Source organism: Podarcis gaigeae (assembly GCF_964106915.1).
Source record: "Podarcis gaigeae genome assembly, chromosome: 8".
NCBI classification, from domain to species: domain Eukaryota; kingdom Metazoa; phylum Chordata; class Lepidosauria; order Squamata; family Lacertidae; genus Podarcis; species Podarcis gaigeae.
In genome coordinates this window covers 75,678,131-75,694,591 of record NC_139684.1, presented here as the reverse complement: position 1 = coordinate 75,694,591, position 16,461 = coordinate 75,678,131, and the positions used below count along the sequence as shown (strand labels likewise).

General features: G+C 45.0%; 2 protein-coding genes across 2 annotated transcripts in view; both read left to right on the top strand.

Moving 5' to 3' along the window:
• The window catches only part of LOC310851730 (phospholipase A2 inhibitor 25 kDa subunit-like), a 1,159,037-nt gene that overhangs the window by 895,387 nt on the left and 247,189 nt on the right, over positions 1 to 16,461 (top strand). The gene's annotated exons all lie outside the window — the stretch shown is intronic.
• LOC310851729 (phospholipase A2 inhibitor gamma subunit B-like) lies at positions 2,868 to 6,672 on the top strand. The gene is made up of 4 exons (XM_083754392.1): positions 2,868 to 2,967; positions 3,544 to 3,693; positions 4,457 to 4,594; positions 6,212 to 6,672. The coding sequence occupies exons 1-4, from the start codon at positions 2,961 to 2,963 to the stop codon at positions 6,514 to 6,516; spliced, it is 600 nt and encodes a 199-aa protein (XP_083610518.1). The 5' UTR covers positions 2,868 to 2,960; the 3' UTR covers positions 6,517 to 6,672.

Below are 16,461 nucleotides of genomic sequence, written 5' to 3'. Positions count from 1 at the left end.
ACAAAATGGAAGGCCAGGACGTTGAAATGACATATCAACTGTGCCATCATCTGATGCTAATCTAGGAGGGTTAAAAACTGTCCTTCTTGGGCCTGCCCATAAAAAAGCAATTCTAGAGTGAGAGACTAGGGTGATATCTGCTGTTCCCAGAAATTCTTTTAGTTGTGAGACTTTTATGGGTTTGTTGAGAGTTTGTTTGGACCCTGGGTGAGAACCCGGAGGGTAAGGGTAAGGGTGTGTCAGAAGGAAAATGAATGTGTGTGTGTAATTTTGGATTAATGTAACAAAATTAATGTGTGCTTTTGTAATATTTTGTTTGTCTGTTTTTGCCTCAGATTTTTTGAGATATTTTTAATTGGTATAGAAATTCAATAATCAATACACCAATCAAGGGCTAGTGTCTGTGTTTGGACTTCAAGACTAGCACTTCAGTGGGTGGATTTGGCAACAAGGAAACTGGTAGTAATATGTCTGGAGATCAAACTGCTGCTGTTAGAACAACTGTTAAGCCCGCTGTAAATTTTAAAAGCAGTGGCTCAAATATGCAGTGAGTTTTATTCAGCTAAGTCCTGCTCAGAGTATATCTATCACAACAAATGAACCTAAATTATGTCCACTAACTTCAATGGGTCTACTCTGAGTAGGACTACCACCCAAGATGCATATTTTGGATGGGTAGCTATGCTGCCTGACATCTAACCAGCCTAATGCTATTGCCTCGATAGTTTCCTGCTCCCAGTTGTCCTTCTCTTGGCTTTCTCAACAAACTCAACATGCTGCAGGCGGAACTGGGACTGGCAGAAATTATGCCAGAGAAAATGGGTGCTTGCAGTACACCATCTCCATACTGCATGCAAATATCAGCTGTGCATCTTAAGTTCACAGTAGCAGCATGTGAAGATGCTTACCTGATCAGGTCTGGGCTGGAGTGACCATGAAATTGGAGTCATGCAGTTCCCCATTCCATGCTCCTGCTGAGGCATCTGTAGAATCCCCACCTTTCCATCACCATGTCTCAGTGCCATCCAAAGATAACTCCATGCTTCCAACCATGCTTCCATGCTGGCACCACAGCTACCAGTTTGATTGGCAGGCTTTCCTCCAAGGAATAGGCTAGTATTGTCTATATCGCTGCCCATTCACTGCAACCATCTATGGGGTGTGTTCCGCCCCCCCCCCCCGTGATGCTGCATGTACTGGCGGCAATGCATGAAGAATAGTTAGACACTTTCCGACATGGTACACATTTTGTCGAGCTAAAACCTTTATTTTATTCTATTCTATTTTTTGCTGACGTTCCTGAAGGATGCATATTTGATTTCATTTCTGAGAACTGTTGGAACTGTTTATTGTTAAAGTTTTATGGCTGTATGCTGCTATAATCTTTAGTAGTTTATAATCCAAGTGATATAAAGGAATAATCTTTTAAAAAAATAAAAATGGAACAATGGAAAATTCCCAACAGATCTTTTTTCATTTTGGGAGGAAGAACAGGTAATTTGGAAGTCCAGATTCCAGGGAGAACATTGTATGAGTGTAATTTTTGGAAAGGATCTCTAATGATGACCAGGATGTGCCATTGTCAGAGATGATAGGAATTGTAGTCCCAACAACATCTGGAGGGCCACACAGACTCATTCCTGACTTGAGCCATCCAATTAAGACAATTAGCAATCAGTTTAGGCCTGATGAAAGAAGTGCTTCCTCTTGCACAACAATCCATAGCCACCTTCTAAAACTCACTGCCACAAGGTTGGGTGGTGTGTACTGCGTTAGATGGAACGAAAGCAGGATTAGATAAATCCATGTAGGTTTCTGGCTACATCACAAACTCAATGCCAGTAGCTCCATGCTGCCATTCAGGCAGGGGAAAGCCAGGATTTATTGGCAATGGTCCCCAGTGGGATCGGGGGAGCTCATGGGACCCCACTGTGCTGCTCAAGCCCGTGTCTGCCAACTTGAAAGGCAGAGTGGGTGCAACCTGGGAGTGTCTTTGCCATGGACAAGCCTCCATCTCTGGCATGATTTGTGGTTGGTTCCTCCTTAATTCGGACAATTGGCATGAATCAAGAGGTACTTCTGGACTGACATATGTTATTGGCTACAATCAATCAGCTGCCAAAAGAACTGGGCTTGGCTTTTTGAAGGTAGCTGAATGTTTTCTTAGAAGCTTGAGAATCCTTACAACAGCCAAGAAAGAAAGGGAGCGGACAAGGTGCTTTGTGCATTCTTATGCTTTCTTATGGTTTTAACTGTGTGCCAAGGAAGAACTCCAGACTGGAATTTTAATGGCAGAGTTTGGATATGTACTCTGTGTGTTCTTTGTGGCTGCGGCTCGTACAGCCCACGGACAGTCCGGGAATCAGTGTGTTTTTACATGAGTAGAATGTGACCTTTTATTTAAAAAGCATTTCTGGGTTATTTGTGGGGCCTGCCTGGTGTTTTTACATGAGTAGAATGTGTGCTTTTATTTAAAATGCATCTCTGGGTTATTTGTGGGGCATAGGAATTCATTCATTTCAATATGATGACAATATGCTTTTTCTTCTTTGCTTCCTAGTTCTTCCCCAAATTTCTAAATTCCTTTTTATTTCTTTTTCAAATTTTCTCATAATTGTCTTTAAATATGTTAATACTCTTGTCTATCAACTATATTCCCAAATATTTAATTTTGTATGTATATTTATCTCCGTCATCTGCCCCCTTATTTTTTCTGAGGTATTTCACCTCTCCCATTGTCCTAATTGTCCTCTCAAGGGGGGGGGGTGCTCCAATTATAGAGCCACAGCAGAACTTCTTCCATTATATTTGTTATGTCTTCACTCTGATATACAGTAATTTTGTTCAGCCTTTACTTTCTTCTTCCAGCCCTTAAGTGTCAACAAGGAATTGAAGGTTCTGTGGTTTCAGACTGTGCCAGTGGTTTGGATGCCTGCGTGGTCATCAAGGACGAGAGCACAATGTTTGGTAAGAAAGATGTTGGCCTTACCTGGTGGCATGCTCCAGTGTTCTAGAGCAGAATTCCCTTTTAAGCTGAGGGCCACATTCTGTTTTGAGGGCCACACACCTGACTGGGCAGGGTCATAAGCAAAAGTGGGCAAAGCAATAAATGTAAATTTTAGCTTGATAGGCTAGGTTCTGCACACAAACACCCATCTCTCTCTCTATCTTCCATCCAGTCAAGGAAAACAAGAATCATTGTCAGATTTCAATGACAAATACCAGCCAGGCCAAGACACTCAAGGAGGATGTAAAATGAAGTTGGTAAGGGGTGTAGATTGGGCTGGTTCTGAAGGGTCAGATACAGAAAGAGGTTGTCTTTGGTCCGCAGTCCTGAGGTTCTTCACCACTGATCTGGAACTTCCAAAGCTTACTTCAGCAAGATGGAGGCGCTTGTACTCCAGCAAGCCATATACCCTTAGGAGAACTTGGAACAGATGGAAGGGGAAGGCAGAGCAGAGACAATGGAGTTAGGCAGAGAGTGAAGGATTCTGGGGAATGGGCTTTCCTGACCATTTGTCTTTTTTCTCTTCCGGTAAATAGGTGTCAGCTTCAATACAAAATTCTATGATTGTGGAAAAAGAAATTCTTGCGCCAATGCTTTTGCCATCACCGTAGGAGACGGGAGATATTTGCACCACAGCTCTGCTTGCTGTGCTGAAGATGGGTGCAACAAAGACTTAGAGTGGGGAGGTAAGTCGTCACCTGCCCCTCTGATATCAGAATTGCAAACCTGGACCCCTCCAGAAGTCCTTTTTATAGTGCATTCAGGATGATTTGTGCCCATGAGGCTATTGGGCCAGTCACACACAATTCCACTCTCAATACTGTTTGCATGTGCAGAGGTATTGGGGTGGTCATACTGCTTCATTTCCAATGCGTGCACATCCCATCACTTCCTGCTGAAAGCCCATCCCCTCTCATGCCACAAATGTCCTGGTTTATTTTCGGCCCACTTCTGTTGCTCCACAGCCCCTCCAGTCAATAATAATGCAGTAGGAAACACCACAGGACAAATGAAACCAGGAGAAATCCATCACCAATGCAGTGTTATAGTTTGAAGAACATGTTGCACAAATGAACCCGCAATAAAAGTCTGGTGGGGCCTCGGTTTCAGAATGATGAAAACAGCCACAATTTGCTTTCGAAACTTGGCAGGAACAGCGTGGAGTAGAGGAAGTTTTAGTCCCTCCACACCTTTCATCCTAACACAAGACAGGAAAGGTGTCAAACCTGTGTTTCTAGACCCCATTCTTTCATTCTGACAAAGAATATGCTAACAAAGAGCTGGTGGGGGGGAGGACTCAGTGGGTGGTTGTGTGAATGCATCAGGAAGGCTGCGGCTGCTGTGTCTGTGTGAAACAGGCCTGTCAATGATCCAGCGGGGCTCTTCGGAGATTCTTAGGTAAAAACTTTCCATATATGACAATTTGCTTCTTTCTGCTTTGCTTCCTAGCTCTTCCAACTACTTGGACTGAGAATGGGTACACTTGTCCAATTGGATGTTATGCTCAGACGATGAATGATTGCGCGAATAGATCAGTCTCATGCAGAGATGCTCAAAACAGTTGCATCAATGCAACAGGAAGCTCTGGTAACCCTGAAGGGACTTAGCAAGGGAGGAGGAGGGATTCCATGGGGTGGGGAGAGCGGGTGGGAGGGGAATGCTGCCTCTGGAGGATCTAGAGGTGGACCAACCATCAGGCAAGATGAGATAACTATCTCAGGCGGCTGAGCAAGAGACTTGCAGCCCTGACTCTTGGGGAACAATCTCCCAGGGTGTTCTCTGGTGCGAGCATCATTGAAATGAACAGGTGCTGTACCAGAGCATGGTGGGATTGCACCCATGATAAGGTGCTAATGGCATGTGTGCATCGTTCTTTGGAGTGCTAAAGTGTCATGAGTGTGTGATTGAATCTGGGCCCATTCACATAAGTCCTTTTCATTTGAGTAGAACTTGGGACCATTCAATCAAGCTAAATGTTGGAACATTCTTGATGACCAAAAGAAAATATTTCTTTGCCCAGTGCATAGTTAAATGATGGGAATTGGTCCCATGAGATCTAGGGATCATGGCCACCACACTGGATGGCCTTCAAAAATGTATTAGAAATATTTTTGAAGGATAAGGCTGCCAATGCCTATTAGCCAAGAGGCCTGTGTTTTACCAGATGATTCTGAATACTATTGATTGATATGCAGACTTAGCACACAGCTTGGAGGCTTTCAGCTTCTGAATACTTGTTAGGAGAGGAGGCTTACCTTGATTCAGTCACACAGAGAAACACTTGGCACGGAAGAATAAGTAATATGCTTATTATTGGAAATGCATACTGGGAATGGAGCTGTAGCTGAGGCCTGGTATAGGAAAGAGGCTCAGTTGGAGTCCATGCAAGCCACATTGTGAACATAAAATAGGGCAGTGATGGTTGTGAGAACCAAATATGCCACCTTGAGTTACGAGGGGTAAAGGTGGGGTCCCTTTTTCAGACAGAAGGTGATTTTTTAAAAAAACAAACAGCAACAACAACAATAATAAAAATAAATTATGCCTATGTTCACTGCCCCAGGCTCTTTTGAGAGGGAGGGTAGGATATGAATTCAATAACTAAATAAATTCCCTTCTTAGATGCCAGTGATGGGTGGAGCAGAATCAGAAGTGGGTGGAGCAAAAACCACCTATTTCGCATGCTCAACATAAAGACATCTTTATCCTCTGAGTGACGAGCATGATGCAGCATCAGTGGTTCCTCCCAAGCATGAGAGAGGTAGAACCGCAGCCATTGAAGCTGCGTGGCACTCAACCACCTCCTGGTGTCGCATGTGTGATGCGCATTGCATGTGTGATGTCCTAGGCGTGGTACACGTGTGAGACGTCCTAGGCTCGTGACATCATCCATGTGGTGCGACGCTGGTCCCACACAATATTAGGCCCAAGCCAGTGCCTTTGGTATTGGACCATTGCCAATAGGCATGGGAGGAGCCCCTGACAAGCAGAGTAAACTGACTCTGGTATGGTCCCCGTCCTCTTCCCTGCTCCATTCTACAAGGGGCAACACTGAGACTCAGGAGGAGGAAGCTGGTGGTCAAGACTGGTTGTGGGGCCGAGGGGTGGCTGAGGGCAGACTGATGTTGAAGGGGCCATGCCCCATTTGTTCTACTAGAGCAGGCTTCACTAATTCCTGCTGTTGATCAACATGTCTACCTGCAGGTGCCAGGAAGTTCATCCTGCTGGGTTGCGGAACAAGCAATATGTGCGGTGTAAAGGACTTTGAATTGAAAATTGGAGGAATCCCCTACAAAATGGATGAAATATCGTGTGACACTCCCCCGACTACTGCAAAACCTCCAACTCCTGCATCAGCTACAACTCAAAAATCAGGAGTAACTCAAAAGCCAGCCACAAGTACCAAAACAACATCAGAGGCTTGCACTCACCATATCTTGGGGAAGAATTCCTTCCTTCTTCTTCTACCCAGTGTCTCCAGCATTCTCTTCATGAAGTTCTTCTCCTAAACTCTCTCTCCACACCATTCAGCTAGGCAAAGGAATGGACAAATCTGTCACTTCCAGTGCTCTTAGGTTTCTCATTTTTTAAAAGAACATTAAATTCACTTCTCCACATTTCTACAGCAATTTGCTTTTTTAAAAAATAAAGCTATTGAAAATCTGTCCATGTTTTAGCTTGAATGTTTCCTGGTTAACACAATTTGTACATGCAGTTTTACCAGCATTGCCTTTTTTTATAATTTTTATGATATTAGAAATGTTATTATCATGAATGTATGCACTTCCCTCACATAAATCTGCATTAAAAAAACAACTATTGAAAATCCACCCACATTTTAGCATGCATTTCTCCTAATAAACACAATTTGTACTTGCAGTTTGGCTAATATAGGGTTTTGCTAGCATTTCCCCCTAATATAATGCATTTGTATATATGTTAAATGTAAAGGTAAAGGGACCCCTGGCCATTAGGTCCACTTGTGACCGACTCTGGGATTGCGGTGCTCATCTTGCTTTACTGGCTGAGGGAGCCGGTGTACAGCTTCTGGGTCATGTGGCCAGCATGACTAAGCCGCTTCTGGTGAACCAGAGCAGCACACGGAAACGCTGTTTGCCTTCCTGCCAGAGCGGTACCCATTTATTTATTTGCACTTTGTGCTTTCAAACTGCTAGGTTGGCAGGAGCAGGGACCGAGCAACGGGATCTCACCCCGTCGCTGGGATTCGAACCGCCGACCTTCTGATTGGCAAGCCATATATATGTGTATATATGTTAATATCACTAAAATATGCACTTTAGGCACTTTCCCCACAAAAATGCATATTCGTATAAACTGTTTGGTTGAAGAACTACACTGCAAAATTCTGAGAAATGTGAAATAAGTGTAACTGAGTTTTAGTTTGCATATTGGACTGGGAAGTGCAAATGAGTTAGTTTCTCATTAACATGCAGACAAAATTGTATTTTTTCCTCATCCTCACTTGGGTACCACAATATGTCTCCCTCCTCCCCCAAGTGTGTTTTAGGGGTTCAATACTGTTTTCTGGATGAAAGATTGCAGGCCCAATAAAGAATATTGAGTCCAAAAATGGTTTTGTTTGTTTCTTCCAGATGGTTGTCAACAATAATTTAATGAAGGGAAGGTCCCAACCAAAGACTCCTTGCATGGCTGGGTTAAGAACAGACCTCCAGAATGAATAAAGTTCTTAACCTGAGGTACCACTGTATTGATTCAAAAAGTTATTCGGCCATTCTGGGACCAAAAGACAAAAAACAAAACAGAAGCACCCCTTAGCTATGTCCGAAATTATTGTATATAAATAAGAGTGGAATCTCATTTAAAATGAATTAGATAACCAAAAGTCAAAATCAAATGTAGAAAATCTTTAATATATATATTTTTTTAAGAAGAAGAAGTGGGGTGGTTAGAGGGATGGGTAAAGATCTGTATGCTACATTTTCTAGTTTGTATTGCTCTAAAGTATTTGCATAGCATAGAAACACACAAACATCTACATTATCCCCCCCCAGCTACCTTTTCCTACCCCCACACAATTACTAAACTCCCACCCCCATTTCTTCATGCAAATCTTGGATTCTGATGAGGCACTGGAAAACTTCCAATGTGATCCTGCAACAATGAGCACCTTACATTTTTTTTAAAAAAAATGTTTTTATATTATTATTTAAGAAAGGTTATACAAATCCATGAGATAAAAAGAAAGAAAGAAAGAAAGAAAGAAAGAAAGAAAGAAAGAAAGAAAGAATTAAAATAAAAGTGGACATACCCACAAAATGCAAATTTGGGTCATATTGTTCACAATCGCTAATTTTTTTTTATTATTACTGATATTGGGAGTGTGGGTACAAATTATTTCCCCCCAATTTTTCATTATTTTATTTCGCTAGATATAACAATAAAAATGAGGGATACAAATGCACACACACACACACACACTTGCCTGTTTGACACCATATGGCCCACAACAAACGAAAATAATGTTGAATGGAGAAATGGTTATCTAGAGAAATAGACGATGCTATGAATAATAACATCATGATTCCACTGAAGCAATATCTAACATGTATATAGAAAATGTATCTTTTCAATATTTCAAACCACATTGCAATATTCAGAGAAGTGTCAATTTTGAATGATGCTGCTTTCTTTTGGTTTGTGGATTGTTTTGGAAACTACTGTTACGAAGGGGGAGGTGGGCAGACTCCCCATAGTCTCTACATCCTGTGATGTGTCAGAGTTGGAGGAAACCCATGGATTCCTGGACTTAGAAAGGACTGGGAATAGCACCAGAGAACTTGCTCATGAGGCCAGCCTGGTGATGGCAGATCATTGAAGAAACCATGGTGCTGATGGACATCCATTAGCCACTCAAAGGAAGTCACTGACCAAGCAGAAGGATCTGCCACACACAGAGAAAGGTTGCCAGGGGAACAGGGGTGTGTGATGTCTCTGTAGGAAAGGAGGGCATCCTTTGACACAGGGGTTTTGGCTAGGAGTTCTGGAAGCAAGAAGGAGGAAGTAAGCAGAACTCCATGTATGCTGGCTGGGAGAGGCTGCACTGAGAGACTGGGGGACATGATTGGTTAATGCTTAGGAGACAAGTTTTCTATAGCTATGAGAGGAACAACAATATATACTCTTGGGGTGTCATATTCTGCACTTCCTCCACTGAAGGTTTTAGGTCAAATATGTGTAAATAAACCATATTTCTAAGACATTGCAGACTCTGCTGTGTCCTGATTTTCCAATGGAAAAACACAAATCTTGGGTGAGTGCCTGGAACCCCCTAGAAACTTGTTACCACACGGCAGAAATTGAGGTACAAGTTGAATGGGATGTCTTCCCTGTCCCTATTCTCAAGCTTCTTAGCTGCTGCACCAGAGGGACTGAAACCCCACCCAGAACAACAATCATCTGACTATCATGCATAGAGCTAGTCAGGGGACTGCAAGTGGGGTGTGGGCTTCAGTAGGTGCCCAGTGAGGCCAATGTCAGAGGCTGACTGTGCCAAAGGCTACAACCCTGTTTGCATTTGCAACAAAGCCAGGGGACTGTGATACGGGCAACTTCTGTTTTAGGAGTCGATCTCTGAATCTAGAGGAATGGCCTGAATTCAAGATCCAGGGACATACTGCAGCTCAGCTTTCTGTGACAGGAGTAAGGAGGTCTGCATCAGGGTTGGAGAACGATTCCCCATGAATTGGACAATCAATAAATCCTTTGTCAAAGGAGAGACTCTCTCAGGCACAGGCCACTGTCTTCATCCCTTTCTCAATGGTGCCAGTCCAAGCCACTCCTGAACTACTATGATGCCAAACACCCATTGTCTCCCCCCAAAATTTAGGGAGCTGTAGTTCCCAGTAGTGATGTATGGAAGTGAGAGCTGGACCATAAAGAAGGCTAATCGCCATTGAATTGATGCTTTTGAATTATGGTGTTGGAGGAGACTCTTGAGAGTCCCATGGACTACAAGAAGATCAAACCCCCTCCATTCTGAAGGAAATCAGCCCTGAGTGCTCACTGGAAGGACAGATCGTGAAGCTGAGGCTCCAATACTTTGGCCACCTCATGAGAAGAGAAGACTCCCTGGAAAAGACCCTGATGTTAGGAAAGATGGAGGGCACAAGGAGAAGGGGACGACAGAGGACGAGATGGTTGGATAGTGTTCTTGAAGCTACCAGCATGAGTTTGACCAAACTGCGGGAGGCTGTGGAAGACAGGAGTGACTGGCGTGCTCTGGTCCACGGGGTCACGAAGAGTCAGACACGACTAAATGACTAAACAACAACAACAAAACAAAAAATTCCTTCCAGTAGCACCTTAAAGACCAACTAAGTTAGTTCTAGGTATGATCTTTCGTGTGCATGCACACTTCTTCAGATACACTGAAACAGAAGTCACCAGAACCTTCTATATGGTGAGAAGGTGGGATGGGGTATTACTCAGAAGGGTGGTGGGAATTATCTGCCAATCACCCATTCCCACCACAGGGAGAAATGTAAAGTATTGCACTTGGACAAAAAAAATGAGAGGCACAAATACAAGATGGGTGACACCTGGCTTGAGAGCAGTACATGTGAAAAGGATCTAGGAGTCTTGGTTAACCACAAACTTGACATGAGCCAACAGTGTGATGCGGCAGCTAAAAAAGCCAATGCAATTCTGGGCTGCATCAATAGGAGTATAGCATCTAGATCAAGGGAAGTAATAGTGCCACTGTATTCTGCTCTGGTCAGACCTCACCTGGAGTACTGTGTCCAGTTCTGGGCACCACAATGCCTTACAAGGAACGGCTAAGGGAGCTGGGCATGTTTAGCCTGGAGAAGAGGAGGTTAAGGGGTGATATGATAGCCATGTTCAAATATATAAAAGGATGTCACATAGAGGAGGGAGAAAGGTTGTTTTCTGCTGCTCCAGAGAAGCGGACACGGAGCAATGGATCCAAACTACAAGAAAGAAGATTCCACCTAAACATTAGGAAGAACTTCCTGACAGTAAGAGCTGTTCGACAGTGGAATTTGCTGCCAAGGAGTGTGGTGGAGTCTCCTTCTTTGGAGGTCTTTAAGCAGAGGCTTGACAACCATATGTCAGGAGTGCTCTGATGGTGTTTCCTGCTTGGCAGGGCTTTGGACTCGATGGCCCTTGTGGTCTCTTCCAACTCTATGATTCTATGATTCTAAGTTACCAAACGGAGGGGAGGACTCTCCACGTCTTAACAAGGGGTCTCCTAACAACTCTCAGCACCTTTAACAAACTACCACTCCTGGAAATCTTTGGGGGAAACTTACTGTGCAATCATGGCTTTAAGGCTCATCCACATTCCTGCTTGTTCCCTGCCTAGAAAGCCTGGGTCCAAGTGGTCTGAGTGGTCGTCCCCTTACCCCTCTCCATTTGCATGGAAAACCTGCTCTTTAGTGCTCAATCAGAATGACCGCTCCCCACCTAACACGTGGGGCGCCCTTTGCGTGGACGCGTGCAGCCCTTAGATCTGGAGTGGCTCCAACAGCATAAGCTTGGCTTTGCCTTCCCTCAGGTGGGATACCTGGAGGTCTCCGCCTACCTCAGTCAGTTGTCCAATCCCGCCTGGGGGAAGCGTTGCCAAGGAGACCAGGCCAGGTAGGGGAGGGATTACCTGCCCACACAATAGAGGGAGGATCTTACCTGGGAATCCTCACTTGGCTCCAGAGCTTCTCCCACCCTACCCACCCTCAGTTAATGTCTTCTTTTGCAGGTTAACTTTTCTTCACAGGTATGCGGGCGCTGCTACGTTAAGGTTGCTGTTAAAGGGCCAGAAAGGAATTTCCCTGCATTGGCAGGTTTCGCCTTTCCCGTAGCAAAACGTCACAACTTTGGCGGTATCAGGCCTTGGGCGGAATCCTTTAGTCCATCTTCCTCTTTGTGGCGGCGATACCAGGGTTCCCCGTTAAAGGGGTTTCTGAAGGGAGGCTTTGACCGTACGCTGAAAGGTCGCCATTGCTCTCCCCTGCGATGGCGGCGTAACGGGGGCGGCTATCTCTGCTTGAACATATGTTCTCCAGAGCCGGCCCATCCCCCCCCACACTGGATAAACCCTGATGCTCCCTGGGTCCCCGGCTGGGGACTGGGGAGGGAGAACGCCCAATGCCTGAGCCAAGGTCTACCCACATTTGAAATTTAATAAATTTGTGGCCAATTTAATCCCATAGCACGTTGTCTTGAGTCGTTATTCCACATGACGGGGGGGGGGGACCACGCGGGATCTGGGGACTCTGCCTGTCCACGCAACAAACATCCATCTGGAAAAAAGCCCAAATTGTCATTTGCTCCAATTGAGCGGGGAAAGCAGTAGGACAAGGGGAAGTGAGAATAAGCCCTTAGTTTCATCTAGGGGTTGGTAACATACGTCACACTGAGGGGAAAACACAGCCAGAGACAGCAGCCCATGAAAGACCCAACAAACTTCCTGGTTTGGCTGCCAAGCAGGAAGTGGGTAGATATGTCACGTACCTGACCAGATGATCCAAAAAATGGCTGGTGGAAATTTATTTGTTTGCTTATGGAATTTATACCTTGGCCTTTAGCCAAAACAGTGGACTATAAAAATCATGACTAAGATGGTTCCTCTGCATTCCAGCTTCACACCCTAAAAATACACATCACATGCAGAAAAAGCAATGGGAAGGAGGAGGGAAAAGCCAGCTCAAGCACATGTTCTTGAAGTCACAGCCTGTCAGTCTTCAGGGAATCTGACCCCCCCACAGAAGTCTGCCAGGAATAGATGAAACAAGGAAAGTTCTTACCAATGGCTTTTATTCAATATTCACACAGAGAGGCTTAGAAATGCAGCCTCTTTTCTCAACTTCCTCAATCGTCATCAGCACCACCCACCTTACGGTGGCCACTTAGGGTCATTTGTCTCCGAGCCCTTTGGTCTCCTATTTTCAATGCCTGCCAGGTTCTGGGAGAAGGGGGGTCTGGAATGCTTTCTAGTGATAACATGTAATCCAGCTGCTCCAGCTCTGCCTCCTCCTCTTCTCCCATAATTTCCCAACTTTGCCTTTCATCCTCCTCTGAGCTATGACCCCCCCCCCCACAAACCACTGTTGTAAATCTTTACGGTCTTCTTCTTCTCTGGAAGGTTCAGGCTAGGGAGGTGGTGTCCACCACTATTCCTCTGTCCAGCCCCTGGCCCAGCCGATGTCACTCATGGTTCTGCCTGTCTTTTGCTTCAATAAAATGCAATCCCACCCCAAAACGACTCCACACATACACACACACACACACACACACACACACCAGGGCTGCCAAATCCTAGGGCCCCTGACCTTCTGGGTGCCCCATATTTTGGTGGGTGACCCCCCCAATGTTCAAAACAATTAGGGGGCAGAGGAGACTGAGCACAGAGCCACGTGTGGTTCGGCTTCAGTGGCTGGCTCCTCCTCCTGCTGCGGAGGGGAAGGAGGGGGAAGCAACACCCATCCAGTGGCAGCGGAGGGAGGAGGGGGAGAAGGCTGAACGTGAGAGAGGAGGAACCGCTGGCCATTGAATCCGCACTGCCGCTGCATTTGCCTCCACATGTCAGGACTGGGAGGAATGGTGAAGACCACCTCCCCCTCCTGAACCTTCCAGAGAAGAGGAAGACAGTATAGATTTACAATAGTTGTTTGAGGAGGCTCAAAGGCAGACAAGAGGCAAAGTTGGGAAAGGAAGAGGAGGAGGGGGAAGCAGAACCCAGCGAGCATTGAAATGGCCCTAAGCGGGCACCGTAAGGTGGTGTTGTTGTTGACGATTGAGGAGAGAAGTGGGGTGGAGATTACTCAGAGCAACACCGTAACTCCAAGAGGCTGCATTTCTAAGCCTCTTTCTGTGAACATCGAATAAAAAACATTGGTAGGAACTATCCCTGTCCTATCTATTCCTGGCAGCCTACTGTGGGGGGTGGGGGTGGGGATCGGATTCCATGACACCTGACACCACCCCCTGACTCCTCCCGATATCTTGACATCATGCGTGTGTCATCGCCTGCCCCCAATCTTCAGAGCAATTTGCCCCCTCTGACACACACACAAACCAACAACAATCTTCAGGAGCAGAGCTAAGAGCGCCATCACTCTCAAGGGGATGAGACACCTTCTACCATATAGTCCTTCTATACAGTCCCACTATGTTGCTGCTGGATAGGATCATCACCAGATGAGGCTTGAGAGAGAAGTGTTCCTCAAACTTTTTGAACTTGAGCCTGGATAGCGAATTTGTCACCCTCCAAGTGTTGCTGGACTGCAGTTCAGTCCCAGCCAGCATGGTTATTGGTTAGGGAAACTGCATCCATATCAACAACCAGAGGGCCACAGGCTCACCATCCTTGAGTTTTGAGGCTCCTCTCTGAACTTTCCCTGTTTTCTGGAGCTGGCTGTACTAATCTCAGAACACAGCAGGCAATAAATGATAATATTGCAGGGGGAAGAAGACGTGGGTCCAGATCTGCACTCATCCATGAAACTCCTTGGGTGATGTACTTTGGGCTACACACTATTTCTCAGCTGAACCTACCTCACAGGGTTGTTGTTAGAATAAAAGAGTGTTCCTCCCTGCCTGTCTGCTTGTGGGTCCATAGAGGAGGGGGGAATACATGGAAGAAGTAACAATATGTAAGGTACATGCCAAACATTCCTAAAGCTAGAAATGCATCAGGTTGGCATCAGTTTTGCCAAATTTGTCGTCAGAATCCACCGTTCATTCCAGGAAGTCCTGGCACAATAAGAGAGGCATCTCCGCCCATTTTCTTTATGGGTATTTACACTACACAACACTCCTTTTACTGTGGTTCATTGGACCAACTCCCTAAAAGATGTTACAGCAGACCCATCTATAAAACGTCCTTTGCCCATACATCTGTGCGCAAGAAGCAGTCAAACTCAGCAATGATCTTAGCCCTACCTTTTGACAGCATGGTGCCTCTCCTTGTGCTCTGCCTTCTTTCGCCACTCTTAGTTGCCTCTGTGGATCCACGTAAGTTATTTATCATTGATCACATCCATTCTCCTACTATGCTGTTAGGGACAGAATGGAAGACCAGTACTATGGAATGGCATATCAACTGGGCCATCGTTTGATGCTAATCTAAGGGGGTTAAAAACTTTGCAGAGAACTTTCTTACCACAGGAGGATCTGCCAGCTTGAGAACGAGGAGGGGACAGAGGGTGAAGAGGGTGAAGAAAGAAAGGGAAACTTTCCCCATGCTTTGGACCCCCTGGGAGACTTACTGCATCTGCTGTACCTTGAAGTGGGTGTGGAAAGGGCAGATGAATGGGACACAGCTGTGGGAAGCCTGAGGAAGTACCACTGACCTTGGGCTTGCCCATGAAAAGCAAGTCTATAGTGAGAGACTAGATCGATGGCCGCTGTTCTGATTGCGACTTTTCTGGGTGAGCTGAGAGTGTGTTTGGACCCTGGGTGAGAACCAAGAGGCTGAGAATGAAAGGAATTGTTGAATTATTTGAAGAGCAAGTGTAATCAACAAATTAGGCTAGTAGGACTACAAGAAGTTTTGTAAGGAGAAATATGCGAAGTGTTACAAAGTAGAAAAAGATAGAGATATTGATTATGAGTTTAAAATGTAATAGGGAAAATAAGAAATGCATACTAAGAGATTAGATTGGAAAATTTTCAGACAGGAATGATGGAAGTCAAAAAAAATGAATAAGATGTAAAAGTATGTTTAATTACTGTTGAAAGTAATATGTTAAAAAAACTAATAAAATTTATATATAAAAATATATAAAAAGAGAGATTGAAAGGAATTGCTATTGATTTATATATATATTAGTAATGTTATATTAATGTAATGTTTTTATATGTAACTGTGTATTTTTGTAATGTTTTCTTTAAGTTGTCTGTTGTTGCTTTGGCTTTTTATGCACCTCATAGCAAGGAGGGCTGTGGGTTAAACCACAGAGCCTAGGGCTTGCCAATCAGAAGGTCAGCAGTTCGAATCCCCATGACAGGGTGAGCTGCCATTGCTCGGTCCCTGCTCCTGCCAACCTAGCAGTTCGAAAGCATGAAGTGCAAGTAGATAAATAGGTACCGCTCCAGCGGGAAGGTAAACGGTTCGCCAGAAGCAGCTTAGTCATGCTGACTACATGACCCGGAAGCTGTACGCCGGCTCCCTCGGCCAATAAAGCAAGATGAGCGCCACAACCCCAGAGGCGTCCGTGACTGGACCTAACGGTCAGGGGTCCCTTTACCTCTGTATTTGGTAGAAAAACACAGGAAGAGCCTGCAGGATCAGGCCAGTAGTCCATATTGTCTATAATCCTATTCTCAGCCAGATGCCTATGGGAATCCCACAACTAAGACCTACCATTGACCTTGGGCTTGCCCATGAAAAGCAAGTCTATAGTGAGAGACTAGATCGATGGCTGCTGTTCTGATTGTGAGACTTTTGTGGGTGA

Excerpts from the sequence above, each read along its gene's own strand:
- LOC310851729 (XM_083754392.1), top strand. Across the intron at positions 3,694-4,456 it reads CAAAGACTTAGAGTGGGGAG|CTCTTCCAACTACTTGGACT; the intron begins GTAAGTCGTCAC and ends TTTGCTTCCTAG. Across the intron at positions 4,595-6,211 it reads CAATGCAACAGGAAGCTCTG|GTGCCAGGAAGTTCATCCTG; the intron begins GTAACCCTGAAG and ends GTCTACCTGCAG.